This window comes from Diadema antillarum, unplaced genomic scaffold (assembly GCF_040938485.1).
Source record: "Diadema antillarum isolate AM-2024a unplaced genomic scaffold, OU_Dant_1.0 seq00000454_RagTag, whole genome shotgun sequence".
Taxonomy (NCBI): domain Eukaryota; kingdom Metazoa; phylum Echinodermata; class Echinoidea; order Diadematoida; family Diadematidae; genus Diadema; species Diadema antillarum.
In genome coordinates this window covers 710,539-733,138 of record NW_027271426.1, presented here as the reverse complement: position 1 = coordinate 733,138, position 22,600 = coordinate 710,539, and the positions used below count along the sequence as shown (strand labels likewise).

General features: G+C 38.0%; 1 protein-coding gene across 1 annotated transcript; it reads left to right on the top strand.

The window, feature by feature from the left end:
- Window positions 1–362: 362 nt before the first annotated feature.
- On the top strand, window positions 363–21,373 carry LOC139732861 (2-Hydroxyacid oxidase 1-like). The gene is made up of 8 exons (XM_071643700.1): window positions 363–524; window positions 1,189–1,340; window positions 13,769–14,039; window positions 16,628–16,800; window positions 18,171–18,262; window positions 19,277–19,438; window positions 20,474–20,551; window positions 21,293–21,373. The coding sequence occupies exons 1-8, from the start codon at window positions 376–378 to the stop codon at window positions 21,371–21,373; spliced, it is 1,158 nt and encodes a 385-aa protein (XP_071499801.1). The 5' UTR covers window positions 363–375.
- Window positions 21,374–22,600: the final 1,227 nt, after the last annotated feature.

Genomic DNA, 22,600 nt, shown 5'->3' with positions numbered 1-22,600 from the left:
ACAGGATTGACAGCTTAACATTGATTGCACCGATTCAAATTTTCACATTGGTTGTTTTTATCCATAAGTCACATTTTAGAACTACATTTTGAAGCACTAAAGCCGGGTTTTTTTGTTTCGTCTGCAAAAGGTAAGTAATGCCTTTAATGCCATTTGAGTCGCCCGGATGCGTTTACGAATTCAGAATTTCCCAGTCATGTACATGGACTTTGTCCACATTTCATATCTTTGGGGCCCCAGTGCTAGCTGACTCCGATCTGTACACTCACATGACTCATGTTTACTGATACATTGTACTATGTGTCTCGAATCACTTCAGGCTTTCAATAGGCTTTCGTGTGTGCTCGAGGGTGGCTGATGGTTTGACGCAACAACATGGCCAGTGCCGATGGAAAGACCTTGCTGACTCTCGAAGACTATCGGCTTCGTGCCAAGGAAGTTTTATCCTCCGAAGCTTGGGCTTTTTATGACGATGCGACTGGACGCAAAGTGACCTATCGGGCCAGCTCGATAGCCTATGACCAGTGAGTGTTTAAAGAGTAGTGTTAATCACATACAATGTACTCGAATTAGACTTATTGTAACCTCGAGTGCGATCATTTTTTGTTTTGTTTTGTAGATACGTTTGACAAAAGGCAGTGAGTTGTGGCTGTTGTATCACTTAAATTCTAGCTGTGCTCAACTTTAACAGAAAATATTTAAGGAGAGAGTTCCACCGAACAAACTGAACACACATACTCAACCACAAAACACTGGGTAACAGTACTGAATATTATTAGTTTGTACAAAATAGCAACAGGATTCCAAGAGTTGTTTCCCCGCATGCGTCTAAATACATCACCCCACCATCAGGTGATCTTGTATAGAAAACGAAAATTAGGGTGATTTTAGGTATTCAGAAGTTCGTTAATCCGAAAATGCGAAGACCATAAGTGCGATCTAATACGAACTTTCGAAATTACAAACCTCATTCGCTTTCGGATCAACGAAAGTGTATGTTTTGTGTATATACAGGCGCCATTGTAAGGCAGTTATCGAACTGAATGTGCCTACTCTGTATTTTTAAAGAAAACATCCTTATGGCAGACATAAGCCGAAGTGTTTGAATCCGAATGTCGATTAGCCCCGTAATCTTTCTTATTATCTTAGTCTATCCACCTAGCTCGTGCCCCTTTCTTTCTCCACCAGCTATGTGCTCCGACCTCGCATTCTTCGTGACGTCACAAAGCGTTCTCTTTCCACCACTATCCTTGGTCAGCCGATCAGCATGCCCATCTGTGTCGCACCTTCAGCAAACCATCGCTACGCACATCCAGAAGCTGAGGTGGCTACAGCGAGAGGTATAGGGCCTACTATTTTGTCAAAATAGTTGGGTCGTCCATTTTGATTATTCTTATTCACTTGTGCGTAAAATTGTTTGTTACCTTGAAGTACTTATCGATGTCATTACAAAAATTGAATGATCAATTACGGAACGACTTCGTCATTAGCGTTCATCATTAATAAATGAATGTTTACGAATGTCATGCATGACTGAGCACATGAACTTTAAAGATAAGAATGACAAATTTAACCTTTTCCAACTTTGATCGTTATCGTGAATGAACAATGAATGTCTCACGGAATGGATGAGATCTGTCAATGGAAAAGGACGAATTGAACAGGTCAACCTGCACGGCTGCAGGTTTGTGTGTAGAGTTTCTTCTAACATTTTACGTTCCATAATCTTCAACAGTGTTCAATATGGTCACGTTGTCAATAATTAGGTTATTCCTACAAAGGCTAAGCCGTTATCCAGTTTTCTCTGTTCGTATTCAAGACATGGTTTGTTGCTGCGAGACAAATGTTGAACATGAACAGAGAAAAATGAAATGTTTTTGTTTGATAGATACTTTATTTTCTGCAAATCAATATACATTGTACATAAACTGAATAATCGTGAACATGGGAAATATACAAAGTATATTTGAAACAGAGTCGTTTGACTTGCATAAACAATGATATAAAAGGAAATTAATGATATTACAGTATGCATGTCTATGCAGCTGGGATTACAATAACAATATTATATTTAGGAAATGATAATGCAGAGGGCCGCCATTGTAAGCATTGCTTGAAAAGATGGCCGGCCCGAGGAAAAGGTAGGTAGGTAAATTGGTAAACAATACAAATTCTGCTGCGAGGATAGCAGGGGAAAATAAACTCTGATGTGTGAAGGTGGTGAATGTCCGTGCGAGTGCTTGAGAGTGCACAGGGGCAGATAGGCTGGGATTTGGAATGATAAAATTGGTTTGCTGGAAGAGGGAATGACTTACGATGTTGCTACTATCGGGAGACCAACATAAGTCATATAAATTATTCGGGCTTAATTCGTATTTGAAGTATACTGTGATAAAATATGCTTCTTTAAGTTTGCTTTGAATGAAAACAAGGAGGCACACTGTTTCAACTCTTCAGGAAGAGTGTTCCATGTATCCGGACCGTGATGTCTAATCGACTTTTGAGCAAGTAAAAGCTTTGGATTACTTAAATGAAAATCATGGGAACGACGGGTAGGGTATGAGTGAATATGATCATTAGTAACTAGGGCATTATGGAAAAATGGTAACAAATTTCGAATGTGTTTGTACATAAATATAGCAGTTAAATATGAATGTATATCATGGGCCTTTAGGGTCTTTAGGCGATAAAATATGGGATCAGTGTGAGCCAAAAAATTTGAATGTGTGCATATACGAAGAGCCTTTTTCTGAAGAAGAAAAATTGTGTTTAATTTGGTTTTGCTACAGTTGCCCCATACAATATTACAGTACATTACATATGGTAGAAATAAGGTGTTGTATAACATCATTAAAGTTTGATCATTAATTAAGTATTTTATTCTCCTTAAGACACCAGTTGCCTTAGATATTGCTGTTATAATATTCTGGACATGAGTATTCCAAGTTAGATTGTCATCTAGGGTCACTCCTAGGAACTTGGTTGAATGTTTCTCAGCAATGTTTATATCATCAATAGAAATACTTTGAGGAAGGGTGGGTTGAGATTGAAGCGTATGAAAATGTATAAAACATGTTTTATCAATATTCAATGAAAGCTTATTACTTCTAAACCATTTCGAAATATTACTTAATTCCATGTTAAATGTATCCACCAATGTTACAATATCCTTGTGGGAATAAAAAACATTGGTGTCGTCTGCAAATAAAATGAAGTTTAAACGAGGAGAGGAATTAATGATATCATTAATATAAATCAAAAAAAGTAGGGGCCCGAGGATAGATCCCTGAGGGACACCACATGACACGTTCAAATGGAACGAATGACTGGATTTAAATGCAACATATTGTTTTCGATGACTTAGATAACTTCTAAACCATGACAAAGTAATCCCTCTCACGCCATAATTATGTAATTTTTCAAATAAAATGTCATGATCAATAGTGTCGAATGCTTTACTAAGATCCATAAAAATTCCAATTATGTGCTCCTTTTTAATAAGCGCATCAATAATATTATCAACAGATTTAATTATAGCATAATCGGTAGAAAATCCTTTCCTAAAGCCAAACTGATTCACATTTAATATTTCATTTTCAATCATAAACGAGGAGAGACGCTTATAAACTAATTTTTCTAAAATTTTCGATATTGCAGGTAACAATGAGATGGGTCTATAATTTTTCACCAGTGATGGATCTTCTCTTTTATAAATGGGGATAACTTTGGCGATTTTAAAAGAGTCTGGAAACTCACCGTTAAGTAAGGATAAATTAAATATATGGGTGAGAGGGGCTGCTAAGGGGTAGATTATTTTTTTCAAAAAATTCACCCTTAATTTGTCAGGCCCACAGGAATTACTACATTTCAGAGATCGAACAATATCAATAATTTCTGATTCATTTATTGGAGTAAAAAACAATGAGTTTTGATTACTTTCAGGTAAGTAATCTTTATAATTTTTGATATCATTTATGGGAATAGATGCAGCTAAAGAAGGACCAACATTAACAAAAAAATTGTTAAAAATATTTGCAATTTGATCAGAATTAGTAATAACTTTATCATTATGGGTAATGCTATCAGGACATTCCGTAGGTTTCTTTTTGAGTATTTCATTAACAATCCGCCAAAGAGCATTTTTATCATCCTTATTAGATTCGAGTTTATTTGAAATATATGATTTACGTGAAACTCGAATCAAAGAAGTTAATCTATTTCTATATGTTTTATACCTTTTCACGTTTTCAGGAGTAGGTTTCCTCAGAGATATTTTATAAAGACGGTTTCGAGTAAGAATGGAATGTATAAGACCTTGAGTAATCCACGGTTGCCGGGCTCTTTTCCTTCCATTTACTTTGGGAGTCAAAGGAATATGTTTATCATAATAATCTAATAGTTTTTGTAAAAAAATTTCGTAGGAAGAATTAACATCTTGGAGTTCAAAGACGTCATTCCATTGTTCTTCGAATAAATCTTGATTCAATGACTCAATATTTTGTGGCGTTTCATTTCGATACATTTTCAAATATTGTTTGGGTTGGCGACGTATTGGAGTTATTACAGATTTATCATTAATCATAAAAATCGGTAAATGATCAGATATATCTGAATAAAGGATACCGTTCATACAGGTTTCAGTTATAACATTAGACAGTATATTATCTATTAATGTTTTACTGTTGGTGGTGTTATTTATTCTGGTAGGTTTATTGATGTGGGGATGCAGTGAGTTGGAAAGTAATATGTCATGGAAATGGGTAGGTTGTAATAAATCTATATTGTAATCTCCCATCAAAAAAATGGATTTTCTTTCTCCAAAAATTTCGTTAGCACATTGGTCGAAGTTGTCAATAAAAGATTGAACGTCATTTTGTGGAGGACGGTAAATAGTACCAACTATAATATTTTTCTCATTATCATTTAAGATTTCAATAAATAAACTTTCTGCTCCCTGAATACCCAAATCAGTTCGAATTTTAAATCTAATATGATTATTAACATACATGGCAACCCCACCTCCTATGCCATGTTTTCTGTCATTACGAATAAAATTATAATTTTCAATGCCAAATAGGTCCGGGGAATTGGTGTGCAACCATGTTTCGGTGACTCCTATAACGGAGAATGGAAAATCATTGAGGGAACTTAAAAATAATTCAAACGTATCGAAATTTTTAGTTAAGCTTCTTGAATTAAGGTGAATTAAACTGAAATTAGCACAAATCTGATTTGCCTTATTGAAAAAAAACTGACTGTTGAATTCATTGATAGTGAAATACTGGCTTGTGTGGTTGACTAGCTGTTGGTCATCTATTCCAAAATCAAAATCCATTTACAATGAGTGACATTACGCAGTAATGGCCTATCATGAAGTATGGTGCAACGGGAAGTGCAGTGCACACCGTATACACGGGATGTATACGATGAGGTGCATCGGTGCGTGACGTGCTGTAACTGACCATTAGGAGGAGTGACTGAAACAAAATTACTGACATGATCTGCAGGACTGCAGAGCAGAGACACACAAAAACACAAGAAAGAAAAAAAAAGTATTGAAGAGTAATAATCGACCGTAACTATCTGCCTTACGCAAAGCAACATAGGATCAAAACGGCAATAAACCAGCTCTGAATTTATCGGTTCTAACATTAACTTTAGAAAATAAACGTAAACTTTATAACTGAACTGAGAACAATATCACGATTTCGGTAATGAGAGTGACATGAACAGCAAAGTTTCTCGTAAATTTTACCACTGAATACCGGCAAAACCCGCGGTTGGTAAAGAGAGAGAGGGAGAGAGAGAGAGAGAGAGAGAGAGAGGAAGAGAGAGAATCTTTAGAGATTTTAAGAATAAAGTTTGAAACTTAAATCAAAATTGCAATGAGAAATCAATGTAAGTACACTATGGTCTAGCATCGACGTCAAGTCAATGAACCCATGGATCACCCCCCCCCCCCTCCACCCTCCGCAACAAGTCACCCAGTCAACCCGACGTACAACAACACATTATAACAATAAACAGAATTCTGCATTCGGGGCAACCTCATGCAGGCCACCGGTAATCATGGAAACCTCGGTGAGGCATGACAGAGGCATGCATAGAATACTTTGATCTAGTTTCAATAGTTAAAAAAAAACAAGAACAACAACAACAAAACTTGATATTTTTGGTCATAAATGAAAACGTGCATGTATATGTTATGGGCTGAATGGGGACCCTGTTTGTGAGGCATGTGGTGGGTCGGAGAACGTCCCTTCGGCTGGAACAATTAACAAACATACATAACTTATGTTTACAAAAGTGAATATGCCATTACCGACTCAATAATATACATGTATAGGAGACGTTGGTACAGGATGATTCCCATTGTACCCTATAGGGTCGCCTCCAATTATCATACGGTTACAAAATGTAAAGGGAAGAATATAACACATTAGTACACTATCTTGTATTTCAGTGTAAAGTGAAATACACTGAATATTTAACATTCAATAAAAGGAAAAACCCCAAAAATACCATGTAAAGAAGGAGGAGGAATCGGCCATGGCTATCTCATTAGATCCACGAAACTGTCGAAATGAGCTTTGATGTAAGCGATTTTCGAAATCAGAGTTTATGCATGTACATATGGATATTTCGGTAAAGAAACAGAATTTAACGAAAAATAAGTGATTCTTATGAATAGCAGAGGATGTCTCTACCCGACACAAGTGTTGCCAATTTAAAAATTCACTGATTATTTACATTTTACGTATTGGCAACTAGAATGGTATGTATAACAGAGAATCAGGGAAGAGGGAGCTCCTCTCTCCACTGGGTTAAGGAGCCCTTGAATTTCATACGTATTGTACATAAATTGTAAGAAAGAAAATGTAGAAGACGGAATAAGGTGTAAGAAAAAAACCCAATATGGGACAGATTAAGGGGCTGAAAATAACGGCCAAAAGGCATATTAGGGATGTGTGGAGTGACCACGAAGTTATTAGACAGGTGTCATTTCAAACGTTATGTACCATAATTTTTTAACGTTAAAGGAAACACTTAACACAAGCCTGCATTCGTGCAGGCTGGCCTAATTATTTGACCACTATGATTGAAAGATCTCATACACTCACTGAAACATTCATTGTTCTATTGTGATGGCACTCAAACTTGTAAAAGGGCATTTTGTCAGTGTTGTTTTAACATTTCATGCGCTCAGTCATGCATGACACTCGTCAATATAACATATACGAGGTACCAATGAAGAGAAGAAGAGTTCTTCTTTCCTTACAACCAGTATTGTGTTCTCCATAGCTGACAATTATGAAACAGAAGCACCCAAATTTGGATTACCCCTTTTTTGATACGCACTTTTTTTTTGATACAAAACATACACAGTGACTGTTTATGTAGCGTATGGCGTCTTTGTGTATGGCGTCCTTCAGTAGTGACCAAAATCCTATCTGGGACAGTGTACAAAACCAGAATAGACCAGTTTAACCAGTTCTATGCACAAACATTTAGGCCGAAAATATTTCCTGACAACTAGGTGGCTTGTCAAAGGCTTATTTGACGGTTGCCTGACATAAAAAACAAATCCATGTATTTAAAAGGAGAACTCGGGATGATTCGAATTTTAAGGGATCGTACAATGTTGGTTGAGACCTAACTTCAGATTTCTAACATTTTGTGGTGAGATAATGAGAAACCTCTCATGAAATATGAAAGTACTGTAATTTTAAGAGAAATTCACTACTTGTTTGATGAAAATTGGTCTTGAAATAGCTGAGATATCCAAAACAGAGCGATCCTAATACAACGTGGGACCCACCTTTTATTGCGATCGCTTTGTTTTACTTTGTTTTTGGATGTCTCAGGCATTTCAAACCCGATTTTCATCAAATAAACTTTGAAATCCTTTTAGAATGATACATTCTGTACTAGGTTAGTAAGTGGTTTCTTGGTAGATCGCAAAAAGTTGAAAGCCCAGACCTCATCTCCAGCAATACTACATTATGATTAAAACCTTTAACTTTTGCGTGTGAACATCTATCTGTCTATAGAGTGTTTGTACTGGGTACAGAGTTACAGAATTTGCATAATAATGTCAAAAATTACAGCTTTTCACAGTGAATAGGGATGATGACATATCAGCTTCACATAAGAATGCAAGATTGGGTACTCATGGAAGCATAACAAAAGAAGAGAGCACGCATACATTCTACATAATTGCCACTTGGTCTGATACCAATGGTCTACTTCCCACTTCATGTAACAACACTACGAGTAACTCATTTGGTCTACTATCGATCTTGTCTCATGCCCCTTTGCTCCAATTCCCACTTGTCTAATTCCCAGTTTGGCTTATCATTGTTTCGTCTGATAACCAGATGGTCTAATTGCAATTTTGTGTCATTTTTTTTTTTGATTTTGTGTAATAAACTGCTGATATTAGACGAAATGGGCATAGCTCATTTGGAAGTACACTGCAGGCCGACTGGTAATGAGGCTAATCGTCAACTGGACTGAATTGTCATTAGACGAACTTACTGGGAAACGGGATAAGACCGTTTGAGTTGAGGCAAAATGGCTATTAGACGAAGTGGGAGTATAGACTAAGTGATACATCACCCTTTCTACATAGGTGAAGATGTCAAACAAGTGGTATTGTAACGGAATTACATATATAGCTTCATTACTGGAATATTTGAGTCTCCTATTCCATCATCCTTATGCTCATGGAGTATTATTAAATTCCTTTTTTTTTTCAGAGTATTTGTTTAAACGCTCAAGGACCACAATAAATTCTACATATCCATACACGGTACTGTCGATTTAAATACTACGTCTGAAGTGATGAGAAATTATATATATCGGGTATGTCCATAGATGGAATACTATAGTTTGTATACTGAAGGTCCATTCAATAGGGGAAAATGATCATGTATATTGATAGATACGCTGGTACACTAGCCTATAAGCCAGTTCACAGCACTCTGTTAGTAGGCAGTAGGCCCTATATAAATACCGGCGTGCAATGATCTCTCGAGCCACAGACTTTGCAGGACATAGATTTTTTATTTTTTATTTTTTAGAAGAGCAGTTGAAACAAGCCAATCGGATAGTAGCAGTTTACATGTAACTGCTGCATAGCTTGTCTTATGTCTTTATTTGAAATGCCTACGTATTTACCTGTACATCCCAATAGACACATAGACTATTTTTTAAAGGGGGGGGGGGGGAGGGAGTTTGTGTTTCTGGCACCTTTCACTTCGGGGTTTCATCAGCTAATCTGGTACAACTTCCCGGGTTAATCGAGAGCAAAAACAAATCAAATAAAAAAAAAAGAATTAACAAAATAATTTTGGGCGCCACTTCCGGGGTTAAAAAAAAGAAATGGGTGCCCCAAGTGGTTAGATCCCATATATTCCTATGTATCCTCCAAAGTTGCGCCGATTGGATCTGGGGGATCTGATATACCGGCCGTAAGTCCGGCGGAACTTATCGACTGGCCGGAACGGATCGCCTGTGACACCGGCCCTGAAGCACTTGGTTCATATACATGAATACAGTCAACTAAGTTTTCACTAAGCCCTATCCATTTCATCAAATATTTCAGTTACAATTAGATTTCAAGAGCGTTAAGTTTGCATGACCTTTATCTGTACATGATAAGATTGTATATAACTGAGAAGTGCGACCTTTCGAGAAATAAAAGAGTAATTGTAGACCACTCGTTTTTGTATTCTTTCCTTTCTGATGCCTATCTTTAGTTTATTATTCCTTCCTGTTCCGTTAGTGTTTTCTTTCTTGTCACTGATATAGTCTGCCTTTTTTTCTCTGTATGTTTCGTCTGACGTCATGATGTCAAGATTTACATACATGCTGTCCTAGATTGATCTTGAGATGCTCTTATCTTCTATGAGTAATTTACAAAATTTACAAGCTATGCTCGTCTTGTGGATTTCTCTTTTTCCATATACAGTTTTAAAAGAAATGAAATTAACGTTGCTTTACTTGTTCGTTTATCGAAATATAAGATGAAATTACTATGACTGTTATGTATTTCTTAGTAGTTCTTGTCGTTGTTTTTTTTCGTGGGGGGGGGGGGGGCGTCTGATACAAGTAGGTGCAATTTTCCCCACCCTGCCCCACCACTCTTTTCGAGGACCATGTAGATTAAAGGGGGTTTAATGGGTTACGTTGTTGTTGTTCTTTTTGGGGGGGTGGGGCGGTTGAGGGGTGGGGGGTATGTTAGTATATGTGTGCATGAGAAAAAAGCACAGACACAAACACACCGCTTTGACGTACGAATTCATCATTCAATATGTCTCTTAAGGCCCCGTCACACTACAGCGTATAAATCAGCGAATGCCTAGCGGATGGGCAAAATTTGGCAAAGTCCAGATACGCTCAAATCTGCTCGAATTCGCAAGCAAAATGTGGTTTTCGAACGTTCGCCTAATGAATGATGAGCATATGCTCACCGTGTTACGAGCGGATAAAGTAACGAATGAAAGCGAATGCGCACAGTCCATCCAACGGATGCTGAGCGGACAAAGCGAATGAGCATCGAATGCCCAGCATATGCAGAGCGATACTGCGGCGATCACATGACGGATCTCGGCTGATGCACACTTCACCGAATCATTTTGAGCAGTGACAGTATCAAGTAATGTTGTGACTGTGAAAATGGCCCCAAAAAGAAGGAAGCAGAAGTCACCACCAAGTACTCCTGATGTCACTACCCTCGACAGTCCTCAAGATTCCCTTATTAAAGTGCACTTCCTTCTGATGATCACGTTGATGTCGATTTTGGTAGTCCAACATCCTCCATTGTGTCTGGTGCCTTCAACTGGAGTCGAACTTTCACAATTCCTAATTTCCATGCAGAGATTCCCATTTACTACAGGTTGACTTTTATAGCAGCGGTTTACAATAATGTTCTCGATATAAGCACTGCAAGTGCGGTTATTATCTACCATGTATTACTTCATGCCAAAATACGTAAATGTATAATGAAATGTCCTGCAGGGGGCTGTGGTATAGTGGATAAGACTCCCGACTCCCGAACCGAGGACACGGGTTCGAATACCACCCAGTGCTTACAACCTTGGGCAAGATTTTTTACCCACGATATCCTTCTCGACCCAGGTGTATTAATGATGGGTACCTGGCAGCGCTAGGGTAATAATAACAGCAGGGCCCTCTTTTAGAGCAGTGGCAACACTGAAGACACTACCCTGGGTAAATAAGATCTTTTGCTTATTATCATTATTATTATTATCATTATTACTATTATGTGTGCTATGAATATTATATATATATATATATATATATATATATATATATATATGTATATATATATGTATATATGTATATGTATATATATATATATATATATATATATATATGTATATATATATATTCCTACTACCTTTAATTAACGTGTGTTGCTGTGCAGATTTCCTGGGCGAATTTGGACGAACGGCGGACGAATAAGAAACGAACGCAGAGCGACCAAAACTTTCGATCAGCGGATGCTAAGCGAACACAGAGCGGATTGTTATCCCGTTCGTCATCCGCTCAAGATTTTGGACATGTCCAAAATCAAAATTTGGCTCCGGCGGAACTCTGCGAATCTCTGCGAACAGCTAGCGGATACAGCGAACGTCAAGCGGGTCAAGAACGACGAGCAACGGATGTGAGCGTATCTCCAAATTTTCGGATCCGCTGGGCATTCGTTGGCTCGATCCGCTCTAGTGTGACGGGGGCTTTATACAGACAGTAAATGAAAGTATTTAGAGGTCTTTATTAGAGGTCTTTATAGATGCCCCCCCCCCCCCCCAAGCTTTGGAACGATCTCCCAGTGATAATCCGTGATTCTCCTGTTGACACCTTCAAAATCAGACTCAAAACATATTTATTCAATGGACTGTAGTTCGATTCACTGATTCCATGTCATCCAATTTATTTCGTTTAATTACTTATTATAATGTTATGCAATGTAATGTAATGTAATTCAATGTAATATTATGTAACGTAATGTTATATAATTTATTATGCTTTTCATAATCCTTATACATGTATTAATTTAAGATTTAAATGTTAAGCGCTTAGAAACTACTGTAATAAGCGCTATATAAATGTACATTATTATTATTATTATTATTTAAGGTTTTTTTTAATCAGCATCTCTCTACTTGTATGATAAGTTATATGAATTATGTTATACGTACCTTTGTCCTTTCTTGTTACTTTCTGTGCATTATATTTACAATACACTGAAATTTATGATCTATGTCTGAATTGTTTCTACCGACCAAGTATAGTGACGAGCTATCTCATCCACGTATAGGATGGTTACATTCATGGCATTTCAATAACTATAATATACAGTCTAAATGCATTACGTACAATGCTTCACGTACATTTTTTTTTCTTTCTTTCTGGTCGTCAATATCTACCTTTGTTAAATAAAACAATTAGTTCGCGTAAAATGGGAATTGTTGTAAGTTGGTCTATTTGTAAAAATGTATGGTAACTTTAAACCTCTGTTGTTGTTGTTTTTGTTTTTGTTGTTGTTACTCATAATCTGAGTTAATGTGTCTAAAATACTTTGTACCTGCCAGAAAGGGGATATTTAAAGTGACATATTCACTAGTGATCCTACGAAAGTAATTATAGGATTGTACATTGGAAACATAATTATGAAATTGTGATTGACATACGGTACCGCGCAAAGCCAGTAGTTAGTCTCATTATTGTTATAAAGGCCCAGGTCGGATGTGTGATGAGTTGAATACTTCTCTCTGCTCTTCCGATATGTTTGCTAACTCGAAGTCCGGTCTAATGTAATGACTCTATCATTAATCGAGCATCCACTTATCTCCCAGACGTTTGTTTAGAACCTACGTTCTCCCTCCCCCTCAGGAAGTACAGATCAGCTGTTACATATTGTCAAATGGAGCTATACTTAAAACTCTTATTTAGTATTTCCACGTTTTTCATGGATTACACGGCGTGACAGCACGTCACAGAGTGAACTACTAATTATGGATATGCAAAGAAAGGAACAGAAATTTAAAAAAATGTGATGCACCTTGGACTGTGTGCGTCAGGTGAGCCATCAATATTTGCTTCGTAAGCACTTTTGAAACATACGATGTTGTAAAGTTGCTCACAGCTCACAGCTCCTGTGCACATTGTTACAAAAAATTACCTTCCTTGTTTTTTCCTCAGTTGGCAGGCGTCCAGTTCATTGTTTTGTAAGGAATGTTGAATGCATTGACGACCTGTTATTGCAAAATATCAGACTTGCTGTCAGGTCGATGTATGTTATAGATAGCGCCATTTTAAGATCATATAAATGACATTGTCGTTACCCCCAGAATTGGCAGATATCAAGAGGAACATAGGACATGATACTTACTGTACTCGACTACAGTTTGTTATGCCGAAGGTCCGTTAATCCGAAAATGAAGTAAGGGTAGTTATTACAAAAGGTTCGTTAATCCGAAAATGAAATAAGGTTCGTGATTCCGAGGGTCCGTTACTCGGAAAGGAAATGAGGTTTGTAAATTCGAAGGTTCATTAGTACGCACGTTTATTTTCTTTTTGGATCAATCATTTTATCGATGGTAAACACGCATGTATACATTCACTGTAATAAAGGCTTATGGAGCGCTAAGACTGTCGCGCTGCATTGTTGTTGCTGTTGATAGAGTTCTCCTGACTAAATACTGCTGTTGAACGGCCTTCTATTCCGTTGATTCCACAGGAGCTGCAGATGCTGACACCCTGTTCGTCCTCTCGTCTTTCTCCAACGCCAGCATCGCTGAAGTCGGTCGGAGTTCCGGTTCCGGGTTGAAATGGATGCAGCTGTACCTGATGAAGAACCAGGAACACACCTTGCACATAGTGAGAGAGGCGGAGAAGGCTGGTTTCCAAGCCCTTGTCTTGACCGTGGATCTACCTGTGATCTCATGCTACTCGTTCCTTGCTGCAGAAGATAACGCGACTTCCAGATATTACAATGATCCATCGCTCAGGTAGATTGTCTCTGCTCATCTTTTAATGTATTCATTATGTGACGTTCCTTCTATTATTTTCCTTTCGTAACATAACCGGAAGGGAAAATGGAAACTTCTCCTTTTAATTTTTGGATTCTTAAACCGAAAGAAGGAAGACTGCTTACATAAAAGCGATGTGTAAATGCACAAAGGCGATGTGTAAATGCCTTGATTAAGGATGCTAAGTTACAATATCATTCAAAAAAGGTTACGGATTGTGGGAAAGATACAAAGAAGTTGTACAAAGTTTCTAATGCTTTACTTTACAGAAAACAACGATCTCCTTTACCAGAACACCTCACTCATGGTGATCAAGTTGAGTTAGCAAATTGTTTTAATCAATATTTCGTTGACAAAATTGTGGCAATCCAACAGAGTTTCCCAACTCGATGTGAACAGCCAAAATACATTGTATGTGAAGTCAAGTCAGAATTGAGTGAGTTTCAGTCTGTCACTGTTAATGAGATAGAAAAGCTTATTGAGAACTCACCTAACAAATCATGTGAACTTGATCCAATCCCAACAGATTTGGTTAAGAAGTGTGGCAGAGTTTTAGCACCTGTTATCGCAAGAATCATAAATGCTAGCCTGAGATTATGTGTATTATAGTTCCACAGGTGTGTAAAAAAGCAGTTATTCATCCAACTTTGAAAAAAGCAGGCTTAGATCAGGAGTGTCTAAAAAAAATTACCGCCCAATTTCAAATTTACCTTATTTGAGTAAATTGCTTGAGAAGGTTGTTTTCTCACAACTGACAATATATCTGCAAGATAATGAATTGTTTGATTCATTTCAATCTTCGTACAAACCTGGTCATAGTGTAGAAACACTGTTAGTCAACTTAACAGATATTGTGTTCAGAGAATTAGATAGTGGTAACATCACTGCTCTTATCATGCTTGATATGAGCTCAGCTTTTGACACAGTCGATCATGCTATTCTGATTCAAAGATTGAGATATTTGGGCATCAAAGGAACTGTTCTTGATTGGTTTATATCCTACTTATGTGATCGACCTCATTATGTCAGAATTGGTGATTCTACCTCTTGCAAAACTATGACAAAGTTTGGTGTACCTCAAGGTTCTGTTGGAAGCCCGCTGCTTTTTTCTCTGTATATGCAACCAATTAGTGAAGTATTCGCAAGCATTGTATTAGTTGTCATTGTTATGCGGATGATATACAACTTTATTTGTCTTTTAAACCCACTGTGTCTTCATTGTCATCCGCCATTGCAAAACTCGAAGCATGTTTGCAAGACCTGAAAATCTGGCTTACATCCAATGGCCTTAAACTAAATGATGATAAATCTGAATTTCTTGGGCTCAAAGCATATGTTAAGCAAAGTTGATTATCAATCATGTCATGTCAACATCGGTAGCACTTGCATTACTCCGTCGAAAACAGCCCGTAATTTAGGTGTCATTATTTGATCAGGAAATGTCATTTCGAAGTCATGTAACTCATAGGAATGTTCGATATCAGTTGCGTAACTTAAGTTTCATAAGGAAATATTTGTCTAAATCTGCAGCTGCAATACTTATTCATGCTTTGACTTCTTCTCGGTTGGATTTTTCGAATTCATTGTTGTGTAATCTTCCAAAAAAATGTCACAAAACTTCAACGGTTGCAAAATTCTGCTGCTCGATTGTTAACTTATGCTAATAAAGTTTGATTCCATATCACCAGTTCTCCGTTCCTTACATTGGTTACCTGTAGAAAAAATGATTATTTTCAAGATTCTGTTATTAGTACATCATTCAGTTCATTCTTTTTTCCCCTGTATACATAAGTAATTCTGTTCAAAAATACAATCCGACACGAAGGCTACGTTCATCATCAGATACATTCTTACTCCAAACACCCAGAGTAAAACATGGGTATGGTGATCGTGCTTTTTCCGTTATGGGACCAAAATTATGGAATCAGTTACCTCTTCAGTTAAGGGAACTGTCAGCTACAGAGTCATTCAAATCCAAACTTAAAACTTATCTGTTCCTTTCATACTGAGGACTGTAATTGCTGCTTGTCATTAATGTTGGATCAATATTGTATTTTTAATTGGTATTTGTTGTATTCTTTATTTGGTATATACATGTATCTGTTTTTGTTTACCATTTTCTTCTTTGTTGAAATGTTTGAATATGTATATGCATGTAAATATATGATAATCTTTTCATTTTTGAAGCGCCGTGAGCACTGAAAAGTGGACCTGTGCGCTATACAAGTAGCCACTATTATTATTATCATTATTATTATTATTATTATTATTATTATTATTATTATTATAGGGCGACGGAGAAGAAAAAGGAGAGGAAGGAAGATAATATATGTCACAAAGTCGTAGAAGGTAATATTCACTTTATACGTGCGGCCATGTGCTCCGTTGAGACCTACTCTAAATGATTGCAACTGTCATGAACACAGAATGCCACTTGTAGTCAAGAAGAACCGAATGCTTGATTGTAACCACTAAATATCCCGACAGCTTTATGTCATATCAGAGCGATATTTCACGTTTTGTAAAGGGGCTCTTTCAAGGCGGCTTTCTCTTTATTTGTTCTGTAGACCAATCAATCTTGCCATTGACCTGCCGGAAGTGCACGAGGCGATTCGTTCCGGGGACACAAATATTCATCGTTATCTGGGTACTCAATGGCAACGGCCCATGACCTGGGCTGACGTCAGGTGGTTAAAATCCATGACGTCACTGCCCATCGTATTAAAAGGAATTCTTACCGGTGAGTATCCCATGATTCCCTAACATTATAAAAATCGTCGTATCACACTTCAGAAAACACGTACGGAAACGGATTGCAATGGTGAAGCAAAACGTTTTGAGGAACCATATGTAACAATCATTGATTTCCTTCTCCCATCGAAGCTGCGCTCCGCAGATCACAAAATCGTGCCAGACGAGCCTGCGCCATTGTGTACATCGTTATGTAATCTCTCATGTTACCTAATGGGGGAAGATATCGACCCATATTATTGGTGCTTTGTCTATAGGGTGACAAGGCATGGTCAGCGAACAGTATAAATCGGGACAACATGATTTACGAATGAATAAGACTTTAATAAAATATAGCAGTCTAAGGTGGGGGCATTTCAGCAAGTGTTTTGCAGTGATATTCACTGACAAATTCGCTCTCAGCCAATTAGATGCTAGGATTTCAGTAACTTAAAACAGTTGTCAGTGACTGACTATAATTATTATATACATTCATGAAACACTGCGCTGGTTTCTTGGTTTGTCATGCAATGACAAATGAAACTATTCAACTACCTCCGACCTGCTCCCTATAGATTAGGATATGATATGAGTGCAAAAAAAAAAAAATCTAGGCCTACTGAGTCCTTGCGTTTATAATGAAATAGAAATGTTATGATATGACCTATACAAATAGAACGCTGTCAATAAAAAAAAAAGGAGGGAGGAGCTTTCTTATAACGTAGAAGAAGATGTACTAAGTATTGAAAATACATGAATATGAAAAGGCCATTCCATCATTCCTGTGCTTGCTTCCTGTTTTTCCAAGCCCTAGCGACTCCTGCATTATTTTCAATATAAAAGATGGCATCATCTGATGGTTAAAACAGATGTTGTTAAACGTGACTTTTACTTCTGACATTTTTTTTCTTTAAGGGTAGACAACGTGAGATCAAGAAGATACTGTAGGCGAGCCTATATAGTACCGCATGGTTGTAGAACACAGAATACTTATTCCCGTGGTATAAAGATGTTTGTAAGTTGCTGCACTCGCATTTACCACAAAGCGACTTCACAATTATTCCAGACCTCCCAACCATGCTGAATGTGAAAGAAAGATTCTGAATTTTAACTATTCCTAGCTTTCGTTTCAACAGGAGATTCCTATTTTTTTCTGGATAACGTTACTACACACTCCTGTGGGAATTGCTCTTTCTTTTCTACTTTTGAGCTAAATCATCCCTATTTTTCGGACAGAAAGGTTTGGAGGTCTGTTTGTTCTGTCTTGTTGCTTTTCATAGTGACGGCGTATTTTGTTGTGAAGCTGCGATTTGCTGTAGATGCAGTACTTTTATGAAACTGAAGTGGTCTCATATTCCACACTCTGCATATTCGTTCCAGGCGAGGCGGCTAGAGAGGCGTCCGACGCCGGGGTCGCAGGGGTCATTGTATCAGCTCATGGTGGTAGAGCACTGGATGGTGTTCCAGCTCCGGTAGGCTGAGAAAGAAGCTCTTTTCTGCTTTACACTATAGTGTCTTTCTTGAGTGGTTTACTATATAGCGTATTCAGTTAACCTTCATGTTTTCCGTGACGACCTGGTAATGTGTTATGCAATGAACGTGATCCTGTTTAATAAACTGTAATATCTGGAATCCATATAGCATGCATTAGATGTTACTACATCGAGTTTTAGAGTTAGATTCGTCACCCTATACCTGACGAACATCTTCTTTCTCTCTCTCTCTCTCTCTCTCTTTAGATCGAGATATTCATAAAATGTCGATAGATTGATATACCAATATCATTATTCAACGTTCTCCATTCTCTGTACGGTTAAGCTTCGAGTTCCAAGCTACATAAAATCACCTGATCGTCTAATTCATTGGGCAATAGAATGTCGATTGCCCCATCAGGAATCGACAAAGAGAGTAGGCCCTACGATAACTTGTATCGAAAAAATACCGTTATGCAATTTCTTGCCGCCTATGGCTCTGGTGCTCCCAATGAAGATGATGATGATGATGATGATGATGATGATGATAATAATGATAAAAATAATAATGATAATAATAATAATAATAATAATAATAATAATAATGATAATAATAATAATAATAACAATAATAATAACAATAATAATAATAAGAAGAAGAATGATAATGATACAATAAGATGCAATCTTTCCTTTCTCCTACTCTTATCCTCCCCTTTTCGTCATAGTCTTCTTTTCTTCCTCTTCACAATGATCTATGATGATGTTGGTGGAAGTGGCTGAAACACGCACACGGATGATCATTCATGGTCTTTATCCAATATCATAAACATAACGGTCGAATGGTTGTCCTTTTCCGCTCTAATTTCTGAGTCAGTATACTCTTGTTAACCTTCTAGCAGGAAAAGTCAACAGCGTTTTGGAATTCTGGACTTCAGAGAGGTGTATAGGAAGTATGAACTTTGAGGTAAATATTTCTCTTTTATGTTTCTTCATGTTTCTTTGTTTTTTCAGATCGACGTTCTCTCGGAAGTGGTGTCGGCGGTCAAAGGTCAAGGTTTAGAGGTGTATCTTGACGGAGGAGTGCGATGCGGTACTGATGTTCTCAAGGCTTTAGCAATGGGTGCGAGGGCCGTCTTCATCGGAAGACCAGCTATTTGGGGACTGGCTTGTGATGTAAGAACTATGAAAAGGTCTTGCGTACTTACTGATTGAGGTAACCAGTGCGTGGTATCAAGTATGTCAGAATTACGCTCCTTTTAGACTCTCTACGAAAACGCTGATATATCATGCTATATATCTTTTCGTATTACTCTGATGATTATATATTATTATTATATCAGTCAATTAAGCATATTGTGCTAACTAAACCCCAAAGTTACCTACATCAGCAGGGGTACTTACATCTCTTTTATCAAAGTCAAACACTCATGAAGTATTCGAGCATTTTCTATGACAGGTCAAACCTTTTGGAATAGTGTCCCCAAGACTTCCTTCTTCCTTCTGCAACGCGGTAATGAATAAATAGTGTTGTCTGAAGCGCTATGTCTTGTATGGTGAGAAGAATTCGCATAAAAGTTGAATACCGTGATTCGGACATTGATGGACGTGGTCCAAGCCATGGTCTGAGTCCAACAAGATAAGGTGACAGGGACACTGCGAGATTGATGAAGAACTAAAATATATGTACGTGGTTGGCGACTCTGGACATAGTGCTTTGTCTCAAATGCTCGACGGCTTTTGCGCGCTGGTTTGCAATGGCGCATATTAGCGATCGTCATGCAGTGGCGGATCCAACGGGGGACGCACCGGAGGCGACCCCCCCCCCCCCCCTTGATTTTGTTTGTGTTCTTTTGAATAAAAGAAATAAAAGAGAAAACAATTAAAGAGGAAGGTAGATTTAAAAATATATATGTCCCTACCGTGGGAGGAACACCTCCCTTGCATTTGTTTTCAGCCGATTGTGTCAACAAAATTATTGTTTAAGCGGTATTTTTTGTTGTAGTTGCTTGTCAGCTGATCAAACGTGGAAGTAGCACCAAAAAATAATGTAAACCACTTTGCGCCAACCCCCCCCCCCCGCCCCCTGTACAGAATGTCTAGATCCACCCCTGCCGTGTGATGAGCAGTCGACCAATTGGGGAGTGAGAATCTTTTATATGATGGAGAATACCAACAATCCCATAAATCATGCTTTCATTTTCTTCGTAGGGTGCGTCGGGAGTAACGAAAGTGTTGTCCATCCTTCGCAACGAATTCGACTCCAGTCTTGGACTAGCTGGTGAGTCGGCAGGAAAACAACTTCATGTCTTTTTTGTTTCTGTACTGTATGTCCCCCCCCCCCCGAAAAAAAAAATACAACCGGACCCTCCGCAATGATAACTTTAAAAATTGTGAATCAATCAAAATGCAATTTCAGAGTATGGAACTATAACTTATTACCCACATCTTTCAGAAAACATTATGCGATTTGCTTCAGGGGTCAAAGAGAAATGAGGGGTTTTGTAAAGAATGTCAGGAATCCCTTCCCTCCAAGTTTTGTTCGCTTTGTTCACACATTATGCAGTTTCCAAGAGCATCTAAGTGCTAAACTTGGAAGAATCAAACCCATGACATGCTTTACACCGATTCAAATTTCTCTGCAGCCACTTGACCAAATTGAATGTGCTTTTCTGCAAAATGTAGCTAAGGTGTTATATTCTAAGACTCTAAAGTAGCAGTTGGACAGTTTATTATGATATTGAGGTTATCAATGCGAAAATCCGATTTTATTTTATTTTTTTTTTGGGGGGGGGAGAGATACTGTATAGTAAGACTTTTATGAAATCATCGTCTATGCTTTAGTCATTATTGCTATCCTTTTACAGTGTTGTTTGTTCCAAAATCGTAACAAATTTCATTAGAGGGATTATCTTTTTGTAAATCATTTCTGATAAAAATCAGGGAAACGTTACTTACCAGCCAAGGGAAAACCGTTAAGGTGATGACAGTTATCATCAATCATAATGTGATTGTAATCCATATCAGTAGTATATATATGTTCCCCTCGGCACCACGGTGGAGCCGGTGGAGCCGGTGGAGCCGGTGGAGCTCCACCTTGGCTCCACATGATAAATATGCATGAGATGATGACGTCATACGATAGATATGCATGAGATACAATCATACATGAATATGTATGATGTCATTATTTGCTGGTAGGATTAGATAGCGTTAATAAGGGGGAAATGAGCCCATCCTTTAGATAAGATTATGAAAGCTTGACGGTGTTGTGGAGCTGTCAGGACTGTGAATATGTACGAGGTTGCTGATGTCGCGACGATGAATTCTGGACGATGTAAATCAGCTTGCCACGAACGTAAATGTAAGCGTGGAGCCTTGCGTATGGCAAGCGATGTTTTGTTCGTTTGTTTGTTTTTTTTTTTTGAGGAAAGGCGAGCGTTGTGTGGAGCCTAAAGAATATGCTTGAGGTTAAGTCTCGATTTATTTGCGAATATGTAAATCAGCGTGAAGGTTGGTTGTGTGGAGCCTCGGCAAGCGATACGACCATGATATGTGGAGCGCTACCTTTGCTGTTATTATTGTTGTTGTTGACTTTTTAAAGGAAAGTGAGTGTGGAGCCTTCAGGGTTGTGACTATGACATGTGGAGCGTAACATCTATTTCGTTTCTTAGAGGGAGGGTGAGAGTTCTAGCTGTGGAGCCTGATGCATATGCATGAGGCCGTAATATCGCCGATGATTATCAGTGAATATGCAAATTAGCTTTCCATGAACGCAAATCTATCGTTCGTGGAGCCTTGACAAGCGCGGTGACGATGTGGAGCACTACACTTACTTTTTGTTTGTGTGTTTATTTATTTGCTTGTTTAGAAAGTTGGGCGTAGAGCCTTGAGTGTTGTGACTATGACATGTGGAGCGCTACATTTATTTTCGTTTCTTAGAGGAAAGGTGAGAGTTCTAGCCTTGGAGCCTGATGTGTATGCATTAGGCCGTAGTGATGATTTATCAGTGAATATGCAAATTAGCTTTCCATGAACATCAATCCTTGACAAGCGATGTGACTATCAGATGTGGACTCAGCGCTGCACTTACTTTTAGTTTGTTTGTTTCTTTGCTTGTTTTAGGAAGGTATGTGCGGAGCCTTTAGCGCTGTCACAATGCGCTGTGGAGCGTTACGATTATTTTGTTCTAAAAGGAAAGATGAGAGTTCTTAATAGCTGCGGAGCCTTACGAATATGCATGAAACCGTAGTATCGCCGATGCTGTATTCGTAAATAATATGCAAATTAGCGTATCACGAATCTGAATACTTGTGGCGTGGAGCCTTGGCGAGCGAT